The 22,112-nt window shown below is 44.7% G+C and overlaps 1 protein-coding gene across 4 annotated transcripts in view; it reads right to left on the bottom strand.

Annotated features, from left to right (window-relative positions):
• Positions 1–22,112, bottom strand: part of Cyp4x1 (cytochrome P450 family 4 subfamily X member 1) — an 81,052-nt gene that overhangs the window by 15,069 nt on the left and 43,871 nt on the right. For 3 of the 4 annotated variants that reach the window (XM_087904723.1, XM_087904725.1, XM_087904724.1), the window contains exons 4-6: positions 4,929–5,070; positions 3,886–3,930; positions 1,423–1,550 (exon numbers count right to left, since the gene is read on the bottom strand). In XM_087904723.1, the coding sequence (XP_087760849.1) occupies positions 1,423–1,550; positions 3,886–3,930; positions 4,929–5,070 (315 nt within the window). Of the gene's footprint in view, positions 1–1,422; positions 1,551–3,885; positions 3,931–4,928; positions 5,071–11,635; positions 12,410–22,112 lie in introns of those variants that run through there. The other variant, XM_048453411.3, reaches the window with a different exon arrangement.

Raw genomic sequence — 22,112 nt, 5'->3', positions numbered from 1 at the left:
GTCCCCACAGACAGAATCTCCTTATACAGCCTGAAGTGCATTTTCTGACGGCTAAGTTGCCAGAAAGCTCCCACCCCCGGTTAAAAATACATTTATCACAACAAGCACTTTTTTTGTGTGTAAAAATGCAAATAAAATGTAAATGTTAAAATTTAGTTCATTTTATGTTTATTGAATATCTACAGGTGTCACCTAGATGCTGAATGCTGAGTACCTACAGGTGACACACTAGGTACCGAATGGTCGGAGACTGAATGAAAAGCAGAATTTGAAAATCTTTCACCCAAGTGTTTATTATTTGCTTAGATGGCTTACAACTAAATGGTTAGCCCTGTAAGAGTCAATTTTTTTGATGAACATATATTTGTTGTACTTATTAATAGAATATTTACAGTGCGATACTTCCACTCAGGCATTTGAGGAGAGCTGATGAGCCTTGTGGTAGGTTTGGAAGAAAGGAGGGGAGGGACAAGCCTCTGAGTTTGAGGTGCTCTGGACTTATGCAGCAGGCTGCAGTGCAAGAGGGAGGCAGAGAAACACACAGGCCTAAGGATCGCAGAGGCTAGAAATGGATCCTAGATGTGCTGAGACTAAAACGGTCACTGGTGGAGCTGAATTGTGCCAGACACTGACCGGCACTTAGGAGGATGCTCTCTCCACCTGACCCCCTTCCTCGAGGGTGGAGAACTCCCACTGATGTCTCCCACTCCACTCCCACAGAGGTTGGCACGCAGCCACAAGCTGGTAAAACCTGTTCCCCATGAACGAAGTAAGTAAGGCTTACAGGAAAGGAGGAAAACTTGGCTTTATGGTATTTGAAGTTTACGAAAAATGGTATTAATTATTTGTCTGCTTTTAAAATAAATACATTAAAAAAGTGAAAATCTCTACGCCAATAAAGCTTTCAATAAAACTCATTTCTAAACCAGAAGCCACCCCAACAGGGATGCCCCTCTGCAGCAGTCCCTGACTCTTTGGAAGGTGGCACTCATCTCAAGACCCTGCACCACCTACGGGAGGTGACAGAGGCACTGAACACTTACTCAGTCCTTCATGCCCACAGTCAAGTCCATTTCAGCCTCAATCCTGTCTCACACCGCTCTGCCTACGAGTTTCTTGTTCTTACTATTGACATGTGCAGATCAGCTTATAGGGGATGAATCTCAGTTACCTCTGACGTCTGAACCAGTTAGCTGCTCTTGGCTTCCTCACCTGTCTCCACAGCACCTGCCACCTGAGTCTTAGCACCATAGAATGTGAGACTCTAAGACAGAGAACCAGCTCTTCTTTTTTTAACCACCTGAAGAATTCAGGAAAGGTCATCACTACTCAGTGGGTACTTGTATTCTGATTAATTTCTAGAAATCAGCTTTGATTTTTCTTAACCCACTACAGAAGTGTCTAACCTAATGCTTCACTTACGAGCATCGTGTTCACAGAGTGGACCATCGTGTCCACACAGGTTATTAGGATGTCGTCATGGAACGCAGGAGTTAGGAGGCAGCGGTGTTGGAACCACCTGGGTCCATCTAGATTCAGGAGTCCTCGTCCTTGGGAAAGAAAACACACAAAACCTCACACATCTTACTAGACGAGGAGAGATGCAGGCCGCCGACAGCTTCATGTGACCAACTCACAGGCAGTCATGAAGTCGTAGTGAATGCCAAATGAATGGCAGGTGAAGACGGTGTCAGCACTGATGCCTACACCTGGGGTGGATGCATTTACCACTGAGAGAAAGTGTTCCACAGCCCGAGAAGCTCTGATGCCTGGTAAGGTGTAGTTTCTCAGCAATGGAATGTGGTAACCTGTGTTGCGCAGTTTCAATGAGGACACACACATAAGGCACTCAACCTAGTCCCTCTTTAGTTCATGGTAGAAACGTGATAATTATCCACCTTCTTTTTGCTGCAGACCGATCTATAAACATTACTATGAACACAGATTCACCAGAAACAAGGCAAGGACGCCCATCTGATCCCAGATAGCCTCCTCTGGAGCTCTGGTTTGTGAAAACACTTATCGAGGCTGGTAGTTCACAATCTCCTACTGCCAAATGTGCTGGCATTAAGGTTTGGCCTTCAGGGGCTGGAGAGATGGCTCAGTGGTTGAGATACTTGCTGCTCCTGCAGAGGATTGGTGCTCAGTTCCCAGCACCCACACTGGGTGGTTCATAGCCATATGCAACTCCAGATCTGGGAGTCCAACCCTCTGTTCTGGCATCCATGGACAACTATACACATGAGCACATACAAACAGACACACAAACTTACACACATAAAAACACATGAATAAAAATAAAATACATCTTAAAACATTTGGCTTTCAAAGGACTTTAAATTTGCATAACATCCTGTAAAATATTTTATTTACATTTTTCATAAAATATATTTTGATCATATTCTTTCACTTTCCCAAGCTTCTCCTAGATCTTTCCCACCTCCCTGCTCACCCAACATTATATTTTTTTCTCTCTCTCTCAAAAAAGAAAAACAACAAAAAAATAAAGGTCAAAACAGACAAAAACAAAATAAATAAGACAAAACTAGACCAAAACAAAGTGTACGATAAACCATGGAGTCCGTTTTGTGTTGGCCCACTGCTCCTGGGCACGGGGCCTTGCCTGGAGTGTGGTTGATATACCCAGTGACATGATTGTTGGAGAAAACTGATTTTCCTTTTTCAGCAGGCATGAATTTGGGTGGGACTTTGTGTTCATTTCCCGCTTTCAGTGCTGGGGTTGCTGGGGTTTTATGAATGACATCCTTTTAGCGTGCTTATAAATTGCCAGGATCTTAATGCCTGGTTTGGTTCTCTTAGAACACTGGCTCCTGCGTACAGTGCTGGGCGGGAATACAGCATTCATCTCAGCAGTGACAGCACCGACTCTCATGCTCATTTCAAAGATGAGCAAGTCACAGAGAGATTCTGTTCCTAAGATCGTGAAGTCTACTAAAGTGAACAGTAGCATGCAAATCTAATGGGTTTTGAACCCAAAGCCTCTCTTTTTTCATTTAAATTCTTCCCAGTCTAAAATAAACATAAAGTATATGAGAAAGCAGCTTAATTTCTCTGCTCACAGGTAGAGTCAAACGGCACACCAGGGAAAATTTTTTACTGAAAGGCATATGAAAATAAGAGAACTCTGAAAAGAAGGAAAATAAAGAAAATAAGAGAGGTGAAAAGATTAAATACCTTCCATAGTGAATCTAGGATGTGAAAGAATTTGCACACATTTTCCCCTTGAAAAATGGGACTTTGAGAAAAGAAACGGACAAGGGTGCTGTGTGATGCTCTGCTGGGTCGACCTTTGGGGTCCCCTTTGACCCCTCCTAGGTAGCTCTCCTCATAGGTCTACCTTACTCTTTAGAATGTGTGTTCATGTATCACCCACCGTTTGCTTTTTTGTTAAACTGAGATAGGAGCTCCCAGTAGGTTGGAACTCACAAATGGCTAGGCTGACTGGCCAGCCCGGAGCCTGCCTGCTCTGTCTTCCCTCTGTTGGGATTACAAGTGCTCACCGTCATGCCCCCTTTTATAGGTGGGTTGAATTCAGGTCTCCATATTCTATTTTTAAACGTTAAAAGTGGTATTCTTAGGTGAGAATACAAACCATTGGTTTTCCTTATGGCATTTTCATATTTACATGTCAGTATCCTTTGTGCTCACTCATTTCCTCCTCCCTCTGTCCCCACCCCACCCTTTGTATCCCCTGCCTCCCTCCAGCGTGTTCCCTTTCTCCTCCTAGATGGTCCCCCACTCTGCATTCATGTCATAGGCATTTGATGTCCCTTTCTTGATCCTTTGGAGTTCAGACGCGAGTCTCTTTGGAATGCTCTGCTATGGAAAAGCAGCTCGGAGTGAGAGTGGGTGGCACATACATACCAATGCATGGAGTCATGAACTGGTGCACGTACTGGCTCTTTGGGTCTGCAGAATCAAGCAGAGGAAAGAAAGGGCAGCATTAGGGAAAACACTCATGACCAGTTCAAGCCGGGGAAGGCTTTCTTCATTTGTCTGTACTCAGTGCAGACCGCGGACAGCAGGGAACCCCAGTCACTTTCTACAACCTTGGAGGTTTGGAAAAACCTGAGTCTTGGTTCAGTTCCAGAGAAGGACAAGTCCCAGAACCTAAGCTTCATATCCTCCCCTGCTTTCTATTTCCCTCAACAATGCAGGTTTCCAGAATGGGGGTTGGGACATATAAGCTTGTTGGAAAGCATGAGACAGTGAGACACAAAGGCCTCTAATGTTCTTGTGATTCACATGCAAATATATTTTTCTGAAGAGGTGAACTCTAGACAGATTGGAGCAGAGGGACAGAGGAACACAGAACTGCTCAGAGAAAGGTCTGTTTTGCTTAGGTTTTGTTAAGGGTGAGGAATGTGAAACCCAGGAAAGATTAGGTGTGAGGTCTTCACAAAAGTGGCAGAGCTCAAACTGGACATTTTGGCTTTGTGCTTTGCCAATAGGAATCATGTAAACGGATTGGGTGGGTGGGGGAGGAGGGACCTATGCTTTTCAAAGGAACAGAACATCTTGGACCATAACCAAGAGTCTGGACTGGTAAGTGAAAGCCCTGTTACTTTAGATACTGTTCAGAGCCCTGGAGGCCGGCTTCTGATTTCTGCTGGAGACTTATGTTCATAGTGAAGAGCATGTGTGAAGCAGGGTTGTTGACTCAAAGGTTCCAACACCGAGGGGACAAAGGCAGCCCCTGGCCAGGCTGGTGGTAGCAGCTGAGATTTAAGGGGTCCTGGGCCAAGGCATCTGGGAAGCCCCTTAACCCTGTCAGATCTGTCCCCTCTCCATACTTGCTCAGGATCTCTTCCAGGCTCAGGGTTAATCTTTGCTTCAGATCAGGCCTGTGGGCCATGTGCTGCTCACTCCTGGAGGATCAGAACTCTGAGTTTTGTCTCATTTCTTACCTGTTCTGCTCAGAAATATCTTTGCATAGTCTGGGTCGTAGATGTAAAAAAATGCCTGGAAGGGCCCTACCCAGCAGGGGAAGGCACAAGGGTACTTTCTGACAATCTCATCAAGCTCCTCCATTTTATCATCCTGAAGAAGCTACAGGGAGAAAGGACAGGAGATTAGAGTCAGTCGGGCTGATACTGCCTTGACACAGACACAGGGTGAGTTCAGGACCCACACAGGGCTGTGCAGCAGAGGGATCTGGCTCCTTTATGTACGGAGGTAAATGTTCTTTCTCTAAGATCTCTAAACTTGGGGATAATGTCCTAAACAAGGCTAGTTTTTTATTTTGTTTTTTTAGTATAAATACATGTTCCACCATTGAACCAAAGGCTTACTGAGGTGATATATCCTGTAAGTTTTCCCCAGCAGAGGATGAGGTGAGATAAGTCTCAGTCTTCCCTTTGAGGACATCACTGGCCTAGAGATGGGGCTGGAGGACTGCAGGTTTTGCTTTCCTATGCTAGAAGCTACACAAATCTTCCTACTGGTAAACTGAACGTGACCACTGACGAGCTCACTGTTCCATTTCCTTTTTCAGTTCTCTGATTACTGATCAGTAATTCTTTCTCATGACTTAACAACGAACACTTCTCTCTACAAACCTGCCAACTCCTTCTACAAAAACATCCAGCTCTTTACCCACACTAGCAGAAAGCTTCTTTCTCCAGGTTCCTGGAATTGAAAACAAACCTAGAGACAAAACTCTTAGCTTCCAGAATTTATTTTCCTTTTGAAGAGATAGAGTCTCATAATGTAGCCCATCTTGGTGTGGCCTGCAAACCACACCTGTCCTGTTTCAGGCTCCTGAGTGCAGGGATACAGGTGAGAGCTATCATGAACAGTCAGCGTCCAGCACTTATAATGCAAACTACAAAGTACAAACCATGGCCAGAGAGGAACCTTTGCTTCTTTCTGTTTTATTTCCCTTATCTCTCTCTCTCTGTGTTATATACGTGTATGTGTAGATGTATGTTTGAATGTGTGTAGGCACAGCTGTGTATGCAGGTGCTCATATATGTGTGCATATCCATGTGGAGGCCTGAGGCTGGTGCTAGGACTCACCCCCAGTCGCTCTTCCTTTTTATTCTTTAGTTTCTAAAGGTATGTTTGTATGGATCCCTGTTTTGTCTGTCCGTCTGTATGGATACCACATGCATGCCTGGTGCCTGCAGGAGCCAGAAGAGGGCACTGAGTCCCTGGAACTATAATTATAGATGGTCATGAGCTACCATATGGGCCCTGGAAATTTAACCTTGGTCCTCTGCCAGAGCAACAAGTGCTCCGAGCCTCGGAGCCATCTTCCCACCTCCTTTATTCTTATTCGTTGAGGGAAGGTCTCTAAGCAGAACCCAGAGTTCACTGCCCAGCTGGCATTTATGTAGGTTCTGAGGATCTGAACTCTCTTCCTCCTGCTTTTAAGGCAAGCACTTTACCCACTGAGCCATCTACCTCCCTCAAACCTTTTACCTTAAGGACAAGATTGTTAGTGGCTTACGTAGTCCCAATAAATAACTGAAAATAAGATTTCCTTATATCTTCTTACAGTGTGTGTGTGTGTGGGGGGGGTCGGGATGCCTATACACATTTGAGCACGATCATGAGGTCTCCACTTTTGAGGAAACGTAAGACTGTTGAAATTCTTCCTCGTGTGACTTCATTCATTGATAGTCCTTATCCTTAGAAGAGGTAGGAAACCGCCTTCCAAATCTGTGTGTTATTAGTCAGCCACTCATCCATGAACTGGCCTCTGGATAGTTTAGATCCACTTAAAGGCCAAGATCCTGAGATCTAGGTCCTGAAATGATACCTGTGTTTGTATCATCAAACCACCATGAGGTTTTCTAACAGTATAAATATGTATTCATTCACAATCAATGAGCATTTATGGAGGGCCTGTTGCATACTAGATGATGAATATTCAAAAGCAGCTTGAAAGAGGAATTAATTTTGGCTCACGGTTTCAGGGAACACAGCTCGTCATGGTAGGGAAGTTATGACATCATGCCTCACTATTTGATGGTAGGAGCTTGTGGACTGTTCACATCATGGCAAACCAGGAAGCAGAGGAGACAACAGGATTGGGAGCAACAGGGCTGGGCTGTAAGTCTCAAAGTCTCTCCAGGGACTCCTGTCTGCTAGCCAATCTCTCCAAACTGCTGCTCGCTGAGTATTAGGTGTTTAGACGTGTGAGCATATGGAGACATTTTAGATTCAAATCATAACATGAAGCTAAGACAGGTTCTGGCTGACTCTAGAGCAGTGATAGTAGAACTTAATGCCCCATTTCACTAAGCGCCTGACATGTTTCCAGGTTTTTCAAACACTAAACAAGTTTATCTCTTGAACAAACCAATAATGTGTTACATTGCATGTAAATGAACTAAGGGTTTCAACCAAAAGACAAACATTGTTAGAGTGCACAAAAATTATATATGTGTTGACAGAAGACAATTTTTAAAAGGCCCCACATGACCAGAAAAAACCTAGCACATCCGTATTAACAGAGAAAGCTGATGTAGCTTCACTAATGTGAGATAAGGTTGACTTTAGGGAAAGATTCTGGCTCAATAAGAAGGGACTTTTCATAGTAACAAAATTAGTCTATTAGGAAGACAGAATAGTTGAAATTTGTCTGCATACTATATAATGGCTTGAGAATTGATAAAGCAAAAAGAGATGATAGGATACAGCCCCCCAAAATTAACAATCAAAGCGCCTCGCAAGCCTCACAGGCCAGTCTGCAACATGGCAGTCACAGAAACTGAGTGTAAGTATCTAGAACATTTACAACAGTTCAGGGTGTTGGCATTTCTTGAAGGTTTTAGCGAGAGGAAAAGTTCACAGCAGAGTGGAGAGAAGCTGTTCCGCCACCTTTTTCTTCTTGAGAGTCACCTCTTTAACACTTCCCTCCCAGTAGCTGGCAGAGCAGAGGTGCGGGACAATTTTCAGGTTATTCCAACTTTCAGTTGAGAACTTCTTAATTAAAGTTCTAGAAAGTGTGACGTTGAAAATGAACTCTAACAAGAAACAGAGTAAATGGAAGTTGAAGGCTGTGAAGGTTAGGAACTATGAACTAGGTTAAATGAAAAAAAGTCACATGTAGAACATTAGATTAAAGAAGAGTCCGGCTAACGGATGGCCTGGTTGAATCTTAGGTCTCTCTCTCCTCAGTGGTGTCCACTTCAGTCCCTGGAGGGACTTAAGGCCAAGAGCTTCCTTTTCATGCAAACTGAACCAGAGAAACTTTGAGGTTTCAGGAAACTGGGCATTGTGGAAGCTAAGAGAGAGAGACATTGAACTACAACAGGGGCCTATGGAAAGGCTGTCCAATGAATCGGATGTCCTAACTCCTCTCCTCTTTACTCCCAGACTGTCAAGTCATAGGGTATCCTCCCACATAGAATAAAGGAAGAGCCTTCTCTACATAACTCCACAGGGTACACAGATATAATAGATGTGGCAGTTCTGATCCTCCAGCGGTGGTTCTCACACACCACTCTTCAGGAGAGTTCTCTACAAATGCAAGGGCCTCCAAGCCTCTGTAGCATCTCACAGCATGAGAAACTACAGCCTCAAGCCACTGCCGTTTGAGGACAGCCTCCATCATGGAAAACATAAAGCTAAATGCATTGTGGTAGCCACCAAGATGACCCCTAAGATCCCAGCCTCTGTGCTGTCCTCCCCACAGTGCACCTGTGTCTGCTGACGTGCCCAGTGACACACAGTAGAAGTGATGGCCAAGAAGTTCCAGCTTTAAAAAGATTGTTCCCTTCTTCATGACTTTGCCATCTTGGTCTCTCCTCTCTTGCTCTGGAAGAAGCAAAGGTTCCAAGGATGTGGGGCTTTTGGTGCTAAAACCAAGAAACAATCATGCATCCTGGAACCAACGTGCACCTTAGCTGTGAGCAGCCCTATAAAAAGAGCCATCACTGAGGAGCAAAGGCTGCCAAGGCCGGTCAACAACCATGGCAGTGAACTTGGAGGTGGATCCTGTTCAGTAAATCCTTTAGAGGATCACAGCCCTCGCCATCTCCACACAACCTTGTTAGAGACTTGGAGTCAGAATCATCCAGTTATTGGAAGCCATTACTGAATCCCCAACCCTTATATAAACTGCATGAGATAAAATTTGTTGTTTTAAGCTCCTAAGTTTCTGGGAAATTTGTTAGGCAGTGAAAGACAATAGACAAATAGAAAGGAAACAAAAATACGCAGGGCTTAGAAAAAACTTTCCAGAAAACTACAACTAACACTAACACATCAAAGGAGATATGACATATATCTCCTTTTATGAAAAATGTTAGAACTCTATAATAAAGGATGTATTTAGTCACTTTGACAACGATCTTAATTTATTAATGTCCCCTGTATTCATGTGCTCTGTGCTCTTCCACCCTGACTCTAGACTTGGTTATATGACTGGCTCTGATAAATCAGTGCAAGAGCAGCACACATGGCTGAGAGGCTTAAAAACTACTTGCAAGGTCAGATTTGCCCTCTTGCTTTCTCGGGACCTTGACATCAGGTAAGCAGGGCCAGGCTTGCCAGTTAAAAGATAAAAGCTGGAAGATAATAAAGCAGGAAGAAGAGACCAAAGCATTTAGAATAACTGCCAACCTTCATCGGACCCGCTGTGAACTGTATTGAATTAGCCAGGCTAGCCAAAGTCAGCCGGACCTTGATTCACCTAGAAAACCCCCATGACCTCACTCAGCTCAAAGTGCCAACCCAAAGAATACTGAGCCTACAAAATGGCTATTGTCAGTGGGTGGTGATGGCACATGTCTTTAATCCCAGCACTTCAGAGGCAGAGGCAGGTGAATCAAGCCTGACCTGATCTACAGAGTAAGTTCCAGGATGGACAGGGCTGCACAGAGAAACCCTGTCTCAAGGGAAAAAAAGGGAGAAAGAAAGAGAGAAGGAGAGAAAGAGAAATGGCTATTGTCAAGTGTAGCGTTTTTATGTAATATGAGGTAATTGGTAGAAGAACAAATGGAGCATAAGACAGAACTCATAAAAACTAAATTGTGACAGCCAGATTAAAAACATTTTTCAGATGGCGCAGTAGTTAAGAGCACTTGCTGTTAACGCAGAGGGGCTGGCTTTGGCTCCTAGAACCCACATGACAGTTCACAACTATCCATAACTCTAGTTCCAGGCCAGGAGATCTGGAACTAGGTCTCTTTTGACCTTTGTGGGTACAGGACACATATAGGCTATACATACATCCATGCAGGCAAAACACTCATACACATACAACGAAACAAATAAATCTAAAAAAATCCAGTGATTCATTTTCTGGGTATATGCAAAATAAATAATTGCTATTTCATTAAGACCTCTGACTTCTATGTCCACTGCAGTATTATTTATAATGGCCCAGATTTGGAGTCAGTTTAAGAGTATATTGCTGGATGAATAAAAGGAGATCGTGTAGTCACTAAGCATGGTGGCTCATGCTATCCCAGCACTTGGGAGGCTGAGGTAGAAGGATCACTGCAAGTTTGAAGACAGCCTGGGTTACACAGTGAGTTCCAGGTCAGCCTGGACTATGGTGATTGACTCTGTCCACCCAAAACCCCAAAACCAAACTCCTAAACAATCAAAATAAATTAACAAAGAGAAGAAGAAGGAGGAGGAGGAGGAGGAGGAGGAGGAGGAGGAGGAGGAGGAGGAGGAGGAGGAGGAGGGAAGGGAAGGGAAGGGAAGGGAAGGGAAGGGAAGGGAAGGGAAGGGAAGGGAAGGGAAGGGAAGGGAAGGGAAGGGAAGGGAAGGGAAGGGAAGGGAAGGAGGGAGGAAGGAAGGAAGAAAGAAAGAAAGAAGTAAATACACATCTGGGAGTATACCCGAAGGACCTCTAGTCAGCACATGGCAGAGATATAGTTCAGGAAACCGAGGAGCAAAAAGCCAGTGCACCCTTTTCCAGCCCATCCATTCCCGGAGAGGTTTGTGCTACCCCTTTGCAGCGGTTCTTAGGAGTCACCATCATCCCTCCTTACCCAGGATTTTCAGTATCTATGCTGTTCAAGTCTGTACTTTACTTGGGCCCCTCGAGATCAAAGGACGCATTTTCTTTTCGTAGCCCCGTACACAACTACTACTCCCAGGGGGCTGACAGAATTTAAGAATCTGGGTTGGGAGTGGATTTGGAAAACAGGAGAGACCGAACAAATGATTATCTCACGGCACTCACAAATCTTTCTCACCCTGTATTCTCGGAGCAGTGGGGCGGGGCCGCTTCCGGCTTTACAGGAATCTTAGAAAAGACAGTTAATTTCTTTCTGGTCAGAATGAGCCAAGGGTGCTAACTACTGCGTTCGATTTTGCACATTCTCTACAACTAATATGTATAACTTAGACCAACATACTGAGTTTAAACAATACATGTAGAAGATATGCCCAGGCGACTGGAGACTGAATTGACACTCAGCGTTCTTATATATTCAGACTTCCCAAATAACCTCCCTCTCTAGCGATCCTTCTCCAAGGAAATGAGAGAGACTCCAGTATTACAGAGGAGCGGAGAGCCACCCCACCCCATCCCACCCAGGGACTGAGAAGTCCAAGAATAACCCGGAGCCGCAAGGGAGGAAAGAAAAGAGCAGCTAAGCTACGGGCTTCCTCTGCAGCATCCTGAGGCGCCCCTCCCTCGGTCTACCTTCTGGTGTCCGAGGAGCCAGTGGGCGGGCGGTCCCGGGAAGGGGCGCAGGTCTCGCAGCAGTCGCTGTCTCCGCAGATAGAGCTTGATTGCCTGCATCAATCCCAGCGCCAGGCAGAACACCAAAGCCAGGTGCAAAGGCCTCGCCCAGCGCGTCTCCAGCCAGGAGGCCTCCATCACTCTGCGCTCGCGGCCTCGCAGGCAGTGGGTGGGTGGGTAGAGGATATGGTGGTTATGGTGGAAAGCCGGTAGCTTTCCCCAGAACGGAGCTGGCAAGGATCACCCAGCCCCCTCCCCAGTGAGTTCTCGGTGTAACCGAGGTGGGGGAGGGGCAGCTCCTGCTTGGGAAAAAGAGACCTGCCCTCCGGGATTTCCAATTAAGCGTGACGCTTTCCAATCACAGAAGATCTGAATTTAGATTTTGAAATAATGCTCGGACTGAGGTAATTGTTTCTCTTCTTTATCACGAGCAAAAATGAACTGCTATGCCAAAGGTCCTGCTTTCTCACTCCGGAATTCTATAAGCAGTCACAGGAGCAAGGCGACATGTGCGGCTCGAGCTGCCAAATTGCGCTTGCGAATGCTTTGCCCTTGTTCCTTACCCCGATTTCTAGCGTACGCCAAAGTCCACACGGCCCATTTCAAGCTGTATGAGGGCACTGAACCCCGAGTTGGAAGAGACACACAGTGACGCACCAGTAGAGAGTATTTCTACCTTCAGATGCAAATCAGGACGGTCATACAATTTATGGATCCCAGTGCAAAATTAAAACGTGGGACCAGGGCTGGCGAGCAGCTTAACGAATGTCTAGGATGTGAGTTGGATCCCAGAGCCCACACGCTGAACGGAGATAACAGACAGAGCTGACTCTTTCCTGACCTTCACAAGCGCTGCGGTTTGCACACCTTTCACAATAAATAAATGAGGAAAAACTTAAGAATCAACTAAATTTCAAATTACAAGGGTGGAATATGAAGCCATATTAGAACAAGTATATTCCCTTCCGAGTTCAGAGCCATTTGGCTGTCCAGATCCCAGCTCAGAAAGCAGCCTTGGATACAGACAGCCTGAGGAGCGGCCCAATAATAGTAAGATGTGGGGGGAATAATGTCAGTACTCCATAGAAAGGCGTTTGTTATAACTCTTAAAGAAACAGTCTATGACAAACAATGCTGCTATGAACATAGTTGAGCACATGTCCTTGTGGCACGATTGAGCATCCTTTGGATATATGCCCAAAAGTGGTATTTCTGAGTCTTGAGGAAGGTTGTTTCCTAGTTTTCTGAGAAATCACCACACTGACATCCGAAGGGGCTGTACCAGCTTGACATAGCCAGAACCTGGAAACAAACTAAATACCCCTCCACTAAAGAACTGATAAGAAAAATGTGGTATATTTATACAGTGGAGTACTACATAGCAGAAAAAAATAATGACATCTTGAATTTTGTAGGAAAATGGATGGAGCTAGAAAACATTATTTTGAGTGAGGTAACCCAGACACAGAAAGACAATTATCACATGTACTCACTCATAGGTGGTTTTTAAACATAAAGCAAAGAAAGCCAGCCCACAAGTCACAATCCCAGAGAACTTAGACAACAATGAGGACACTAAGAGAGACTTACATAGATCTAATCTACATGGGAAGTAGAAAGTAGAAAAAGACAAGATCTCCTGAGTAAATTGGGAGCATGGGGACCTTGGGGGAGGGTTGAAGGGGGAGGGGAGAGGCAGTAAGGGGAGCAGAGAAAAATGTAGAGCTAAATAAAAATCAAAAAAAAAATCTCTGGAAAAAAAGAAGAAACAGTCGAATAAATACTTTAAAATGTTTTAACCAACCACCAGCTTCTCTGTCCTCGTCTACTCAGGTTCTAGAGAGAGATCTAGTGTTCTTACATGCTTTGAAACAGTTTATCACATGACAATTTATTTGACAATTACTGGCTACCTAAGGATGATTGAATCACTGTTTTCAAAGCCAGAGAAAAATCTGTGAACAAAATGCTGTCCCTGCCTCCACAGTGCTCATACTTTTTCTGTCCTGAGTCCTAAGCCATGGACACAGACTTATTCGCAGTCCAATTATAGCTGTAACTTCTTCTGAAGCTAACTCCCGAAAGCCAGAATCTGCTGAGGAAGCACATATTAAGATATGTCACCCCTCCATGGCTCAAGAATATTTGGAAAAATTTGTACCTGTACTGAATATATTACAGTATATATTCTTCATGTTATTATTCTCTAAAGAATGCAGCAACACACATAGCATTTATCCTACGCTAGGCAGTACAAGCAGGCTATATGCAATTACTATGCCACCTCATATAAGGGCCATGGATATCTATAGACTTTTTTAAAATTTACTTTTAGCTTTATCTTATTTTATCAGTATTTTGCTTACATGCATGTCTGTATATCATGTGTGTGCCTGGTGCCTGAGGAGGTCAGAAAAGGGCAAAGAATTCACGAGCTGTCATATGGGTGCTAGGAACTGAACCTGGGCCCTCTATGAGAACAAGTGTTCTTAACTACTGAGTCATCCCTGCAGCCCATCTATAGATGTTAGTATACCCTTAGGACCAATGCCCCATGGATACTGAAAGCATTATATTTAAGATGGTTGTGGTGACAAATGTCTGGAATTATCATGTTGGCGAAATGAGCCAGGAAGATCCCTGGACCAGCCATTTTAGTCAAATTGATGAACTCCAGATTCAGCGAGAAATCTTACCTTACATAATTAAGGTGGAGAACAATTGAAGAAGATGCACAGTGCTGACCTCTGTCTTTTACATGCATACACGGCTATGCATACCCAAACATATGCACACTTAGACACAAATGAACATGTGTATGTGTACAGACACACACATGCACACACACACACAGAGGAAGAGGGAGAGAGAAAGGGAGGGAGGGAGGTAGAGAGAGAGAGAGATATCACACACAGAGGGAGAGGGAGAGAGAAGGGGAGGGAAGGAGGGAGGGAGGAAGGGAGAGAGAGAGAGAGAGAGAGAGAGAGAGAGAGAGAGAGAGAGAGAGAGAATTTTAATATTTAGTGGACAGGATCTAACAGGTCAGACTTCCCAGGCGTCTGTCTCCTTTATGGTATTGTCCATCACTCAGTTGCTCATCTATTTATGCTAAAGCAGACATTTGATTGTGTTGGAGTTATAGCCCTGAGCAAGAGACCCAATCTTGCTTCCAAACTCCGTGTTTTACTCTTTGTTAACATCCCACTCCTGATTTTCCATCCCCCATCCCAGCCTATGAAGCCAGATTTCATTTGGCAGATAAACAGGCACCACAGACTCCAGGGGGGAAGTGGCTTCATCTGGACCACGTACTGATTTTTTTTTATATACTTTCTGTTGTCCCATATTATTAAGAGTTTCAGCTGCATCCTGTCTTTGCCTGTTTCCATCCGTTGACTGGCTCAGAATCTTCTGTTGACCAGTCTGCTGACACACCTAGCGCCTTAGCTTTTCAGGTTCTTTCTGTGCCCTGCTCCCTCCCCAAGTCATGACAGATGTATGTTGTGTCACACATGGTGATGGGGCAGGAGACCATGGAGCTCCTTGCTCTATCCTCAGCGCTCTGACTGCCCTCAGCTTTATGTCTTGCCTGCTCTGGTCTCTGGTCCCCTTGTGCTGACTGATAAATAGCAGTGTGTGACAACTAGTGAATTTCCAGTTATTTCTTTCTGGAGGGCCAGAGGCTGGGGACTCACCAGCTGATCTAGACAGACCCAGGCTTCTGCTGGTGGTACGAATCCCTTGGGGCCGAAACAGTCCATGTGATTACCCCTCTGCTCCAGTACCTACACAGATGACTCTACAGCATCGTTCTGTGTCCTTTTGTGAGCAAGAAAGATGCTTTGGGACATTTTGCACAGTACTAAGGAGCCCGAGAGAGGCTCATAGTTATTGGTTCAGACCTCTCTGTTTTATTCTCCTACCATTCTGGCTACTCCTCCAAGGGATGGAAACCCCAAATCTCTCGTGCTCTTCACCACCTTCAAACTATTTGCTATAGTTTAGATGTTGAATGTCTCCTCAAAGTCAGTGTGCTATAGGGCTGGAGCCCTGCAGGCAGGCTTCAATAGAGAACTTTGTAGCAGAGCTATGGGAGTGAAACCAGAGCTGCAACAGGACCCAAGGCAGCCAGAGGTGCTAGCAACACGTAGTATTCATCAGGGAGATGACAAGCAGTGTGCAGAGCCATCCTGGGATGGTGGCCGTGTTGTCTGTAATTGATGAGACCGTAGGGTTGCCCAGCTTCTTGAAAGCCCAGCTGCTGTCACCCAGCATGGGTACCAGACATAGACATTTAGAATTTCATGTTAACCCTGCTGGATTTTGGTCTTGCTTTGGGCTGATCTCTCCTGTCTTCCCATTCTTTGGAAATGCTTATCCTGCACCTATACTATCTTTAGGTATATTACCCCTTTCTCTTTGATTTTGTTGGGCATTGAAAGTTGAGTTTGCTTTGAGTCCTGCAAGAGACGTTGAACTTGAAGTTTTGAACAATGCTGGGGGGTGGCTGTTGGGATGGAATACATGCTTTTCTTTTTGTTTTTTTGAGATAGAGCTTTATGGACCAGAGACTGGTCTTGAGTTACAAGCTTCACATTGTGAGGACTATGAACCTGTGTGTGTGTCACTATCCTCAGCTTTGAATATTCTATTTATTTATTTATTTATTTATTGTTATAGTATTTTATGGTTTTCATACAATTTTTATTATACAGGAGCTATTAGTACCTGTAAGACTGTTCTTTTTTTTTTAAAATTAAGTAATAATACATCCCAACCACAGTTTCCCCTCCCTCCACTTCTCCTAATCCTCCCCCCACATGGCTCCTCTCCCCCAGATCCATTTCCCCTCAGTTTCTTCTTCAGAAAAGAGCAGGCCTCCGAGAGATAACAATCAAACAGGACAAAACAAGATACGATAAGACAAGGTGAAAGCCTTCATATTGAGGCTGGATAAGATAACCCAATAGGAGAAAATGAGACAAAAGAGAAGGCAAAAGAGTGAGAGATACCCCCACCCCCACTGTTAGGAGTCTCACAAAACCTCCAAGCTGACAGCTATAATATATGCAAAGGACCTGGTGCAGAACCGTGTAGGCTCTGGGCTTGCTGTTTCGTCTCTGTGAGTCCACGTGAGCCCTGCTTGCTTGATTTGGTGGGCCATGATCTCTCGGTGTTCTCCATTCCTTCTGACTCCTACAGTCTCATTTCCCTCTTCCACAGGGTTCCCATATCTCCAAGGGAGGGACCTGAAGGCGACCTCCAATGTAGATCTCCCCTCTGCACGATGTCTGGCCTTTGTGCCTGCTCCCATCTGCTGCTGGAGGACACCTCTCTGACAAGACGAGGCACTGATCTATAGTACAGCAGAAAATCATTAGGAATCATTTCATTGATCCCCCCCCCCACCCCCACAGTCCTGTTTGGTTCTACCGCAGGTTGGGCTATCCAGTCTGTTTCCTGGCCATCCAGGCAGTATAGGGGGAGCACGGGCTCCCTCTTGTGGCATGGACCTCAAGTTAAACCACACATTTGTTCACTCTCACAAGTCTGGGCCACCATTGCCCCAGCACTTCTTGCAGGCATGACAGATTGTAGGTGAGAGGTGGATTGTAGGTGGGAGGTTTTGTGGCTGGGTTGGTATCCAGGTTTCTCTTTCCAGAGCCTGCAGAGTACCTTCTTGTACCAAAGAGACTAGAATGAGTGGTGAATGAAAGCTCTAAGCTCACACCAACTGGACCTGTCTAAGTTCGATGAGCTGTGTGGAAGTTGTCCTTGGCAATGGGGCCCCACTGTCAATTTTCAGAAGATGACTTTTTGTCCTAGCACCAGCCTGGGTTGTTCAGGGATCTCAGTGGGACCTTGATCAACAATTCAACGGAATATAACCCACTCCCACCACTAAAAACCTTGCCTGGCTACAAAAGATGGCCAATTCAGGCTCTATCTTCTGCTGCTACAAGTCCTCACTAGGGTCACCCTCTTAGATTCCAGAAAGTTTCTACTGCATTAGGTTTCTACACAACTCCCTATATGCCCCCAGTTCCAGATGTCTTTCCCTGCACTCTCTCATTCTATCCTCCCCCATCCAACACCTGATCCCTCCCACTCCTGCCTCCAGTCCACTTACTAAATCTATTCTATTTCCCCTTCCCAAGAAGATCTATTTTTCCCTCTTATAACCCTCCTCTTTATCTAACCTCTCTGGTTCTGTGGATTTTAGCTTGATTATCATTTACTTAATAGCTACTACCCACTTATGAATGAATACACACCACATTTGTCTTTCTGGATTGCATTACCTCACTCAGGGTGATTTTTTTTCTAGTTCTGGCCATTTGTCTGCAAATTTTGTGATGCCAGTTTTTTTTAATAGCTAAAATTCCATTGTGTAAATGTATCACAATTTCTTTATCTAGTCCTGAGTTAAGGGACATCTAGGTTGTTTCCAGTTTCTGGCTTTTATTCATGAAGCCACCATGAAAATAGCTGAGCAAGTGTCCTTGTAATAGGATGGAGCATCCTTTGGGTGTCTGGCCAAGAGTGGTGTAACTGAATCTTGAGGTGTATTGATTACCAATTTTCTGAGGAACTGCCATATTGATTTCCATACTGGTTGTACAAGATTGCACCCCAATCAACAATGAAGGAGTGTTCCCCTTTTTCTACATCCTTGCTCAGAGGAGCTGTCACTTGTATTATTGATTTTAGCCATTCTGAAGGTGTAAGATGGAATCTCAAAGTAGTTTTGATTTACATTCCCTTGATGGTTAAGGATGTTCTCAGTCGTTTGAGACTCCTCTGGTCTTAGAGTTTCTATTGTTGTGAGAGACGCCACAACCATGAAAACTCTTATAAGGAAAACACTTAATTGGAGTGGCTTGTTTACAATTTCAGCATTCAGTCCATTACTATCATGGCAGGGAGCATGGTGGCATGCAGGCAGATGTGCTGACTGCATCTTGGCTTGCAGGGAACAGGAAGTCAACTGAGTCACTAGTGGTATTCCAAGTATAGGAAACCTCAAAGTCTGCTCCCACAGAGACACAGTTCCTCCAAGAAGGCCATACTCAGGCCAACAAAGCCACATCTCCTAATAGTACCACTCCCTATGAGATTATGGGGGTCAATGACATTCAAACTATCACACCTCTATTTGTCCCACGCTCGGTCTTGCCAGCAAGAACCATGCGGAACACTAGGATCCTTCTGCAGAAATAGCTTTAATACTTCTTGGGAGAGAGAGTATCAGCCAACATGGCCGGGGACCCCGGACAAGGTGAACCCAGCCCTATATAAAGGAAGCAGTCCTTGCTTCGGACGTGTCACTCTTGGATAGGTCAACTGTCCATAATCCCAGGTGAATGCCTCGGGAGTAGGTGGGGACAGCAGTGGGAAATTACCGAGCACATGTGCGTTCACCTGGCAGTGAAGCCGGATGTCAGCGCCATCTTATGATGGAGAATGTGGCTGCGGCCCTCTACATCTCCCCCTAATTTTACTTCTTTGCAGAAAGGCAACTCCCTCAGAAGGTAAAGATAAAGGTCGCACTTCCCAAGATGGAAACATTAAAATGGGCTTACACGGAATCTGCCCCTAGGCTCATGACACCTGGAACTTATCCGGCCTGCCCTCTGCCATTTTTCTGGGAAAGGGAATATATGGCAGGAAACCCTTATGCAGGGCAATTTATCTCTCAGAGAGGGCCATTCTCTGTGCGATGTTCTTTAGCTCGACAACCTTCAGGGCTAGCTAAGCCAAGCATTCCACCCTGTGCCATGGACCACAGTCCTAGGGGTGCAGGAGCTGGTTGGCTTAAACCTTACTGCTTTAACATAGATAACCACACATAAGCAGAGGCTCCCTATTCCAGGGCAGCCAGCACTGGTGCAATAACCATTTTGTCCCTATGACTTTGGGATTTGAGTCAGCAGACCATCCAGAGGAGAAACATTATTCCATAGCATAGGGCTGTTCCGAAACATTTCCACCCCCACCCATTCTTTGAAGTAGGGGATGAAAGACACGACCCAGGACTGGAATCCTACGGCCAAGCTTATAAATCATTTCTAGGACGGTAAGGGGGGGGGGTCCCAGAGTCTTATTGGTTGTAAAAAATCGAGAAAACACCGCCATCCTATGGCTGACTGGTAACAGCTTTGGGAAAGCTGAGAGTGTCCTCCATCGGTGCTCTGTCATCCATCCGCAAAATGGCAGGAGGAACAGCAGCCAGGTCCTCAGGCGAATCTGTGTGTTGTGGATCACTCTTCACTGTTGGGGTCAATCGCTCTGGCAGCCAGAATGGGCTTTCTTGATCCTGTGGGAAGACACAAACAGCTCCCCTGGATCTCAATAAAATGGGATCCGGGCCTTTCCATTCATTAGAAAGCACGTCTTTCCATTTATCCAAATCTTTGGGCCGCTGCGGATCCGAACAATGTCGTGTTGTAGCATTTTGGCCATTATTATCCAGATTTAAAAAATTTATGGTGAACAGAGCCATGGCAATGGCCACTCTTGGCGTCGGGGGCAGCTCCCTCGGCGTCCCGAGGGATTTGGCACCAGATGTCCCATGCCCGGTCTCGCCAGCAAGAACCACGCGGAACACTAGGATCCTTCTGCAGAAATAGCTTTAATACTTCTTGGGAGAGAGAGTATCAGCCAACATGGCCGGGGACCCCGGACAAGGTGAACCCAGCCCTATATAAAGGAAGCAGTCCTTGCTTCGGACGTGTCACTCTTGGATAGGTCCACTGTCCATAATCCCAGGTGAATGCCTCGGGAGTAGGCGGGGACAGCAGTGGGAAATTACCGAGCACATGTGCGTTCACCTGGCGGTGAAGCCGGATGTCAGCGCCATCTTATGATGGAGAATGTGGCTGCGGCCCTCTACATCTATTAAGAGTTCTCTGATTAGATCTGTATGCCATTTTTAAATTGGGTTGTCTGGTTTTGGCATACTCAGTTTCTTAAGCCCTTTTCATATTTTGACTATTATACCTCTATTGGATGTGGAGTTGCCAAAAACCTTTTCCTATTCTGTAGGCTGCTTCTTCATTCAATTGATGGTGTCTTTTGCCTTACAGAAGCTTTTCAGTTTCATGAGGTCCCATTAATTAATTGTTGGTCTTAGTGTTCTGTTCAGAAAGTTATCTCCTGAGATGCTGAGGAGAAGGTCTATTCTTTTGTGTATGGGTGAAATGTTCTGTAAGTATGTTAGATTCATTTGGTTTAAAACATCAGTTAGCTCCAGCATTTCTCTGCTTAGTTTTTGTCTGGATGACCTGTTCACTGGTGAGAGTGGGGTACTGAAGTCTCCCACTATCAGTGTGTAAGGGTCAATATGTGATTTAAGCTGTATTAGTGTTTTTTTTTTTTTTTCAAAGTTGAATGCCCTTGTGTTTGGGGCATAGATGTTAAGAATTGAAATACCATCTGTGTGGATTTTTCCTTTGATTAATATATAGTGTCTTTCTCCATCTCTTTTGATTAATTTTAGTTTGAAGTCTATTTATTAGATATTAAAATTGCTACACCAGCTTTCTTGGGAAATCTTTTTTCAGTCCTGTACCCTGAGGTAATGCCTATCCTTGATATTGAGGTGTATTTATTATATGCAGAAAAATGATGGGTCTTGTTTTTTATAACCATTCTGTTAATCTGTGTCTTTTTGGCTGTGAGCCTACCCTTTAACAACCGAGCCATCTCTCCAGCCTGTAATCTGTGTCTTTTTACTGGGGAATTGAGGTCATTGATATTGAGAGATATCAATGAATAACAATTGTTAATTCCTGTTACTTTGTTGTTGTTGTTGGTGGTGATGGTAATAGTTATGGTGATGGTGGTTGTGTATGTGTGTCTGTGCAAGGTGCATGTGTGCATGTATGCGTTTTCCTTCTTTTGGTTTTGTTGATTTTAGATTATTTATTTCCTGGGTGTTGGTAACGTCTTTGTGTTGGAGTTTTCCTTCTAGCTCCTCTGTAGGGCTTGATTTGTAGATAGATACTGTTTAAATCTGACTTTATCATGGAATATTTTTTATATACACAGTGACTGAAAGTTTTACTGAGTACAGTAATCTGGGCTGGCATCTGTGTTCATTTGAATCTGCAGCTCATCCATCCAAGCCCTCAGGCTTTTAGAGTCTCCATTGGGAAAGTGTGAGTAATTCTAATAGTTCTGCCTTTATAGATTACTTGGTCTTTTTCCTTTTCAGTTTTTAGTATTTTTTCTCTGTTTTATAAGCTTAGTATTTTGACTATTATATGACTAAGAAACTTCTTTTTCTGATCCAATCTATTTGGTGCTCCGTATGCTTTGTACCTTTATAGGCTTCTTCTTCTTCTCCTTCTCCTTCTCCTTCTCCTTCTCCTTCTCCTTCTCCTTCTCCTTCTCCTTCTCCTTCTCCTTCTCCTTCTTCTTCTTCTTCTTCTTCTTC

This window comes from Myodes glareolus, chromosome 3, assembly GCF_982192425.1.
Source record: "Myodes glareolus chromosome 3, mMyoGla1.1, whole genome shotgun sequence".
NCBI lineage: Eukaryota > Metazoa > Chordata > Mammalia > Rodentia > Cricetidae > Myodes > Myodes glareolus.
The sequence above is the reverse complement of the archived record's forward strand: the minus strand, read 5'-3'. Positions and strand labels throughout refer to the sequence as shown.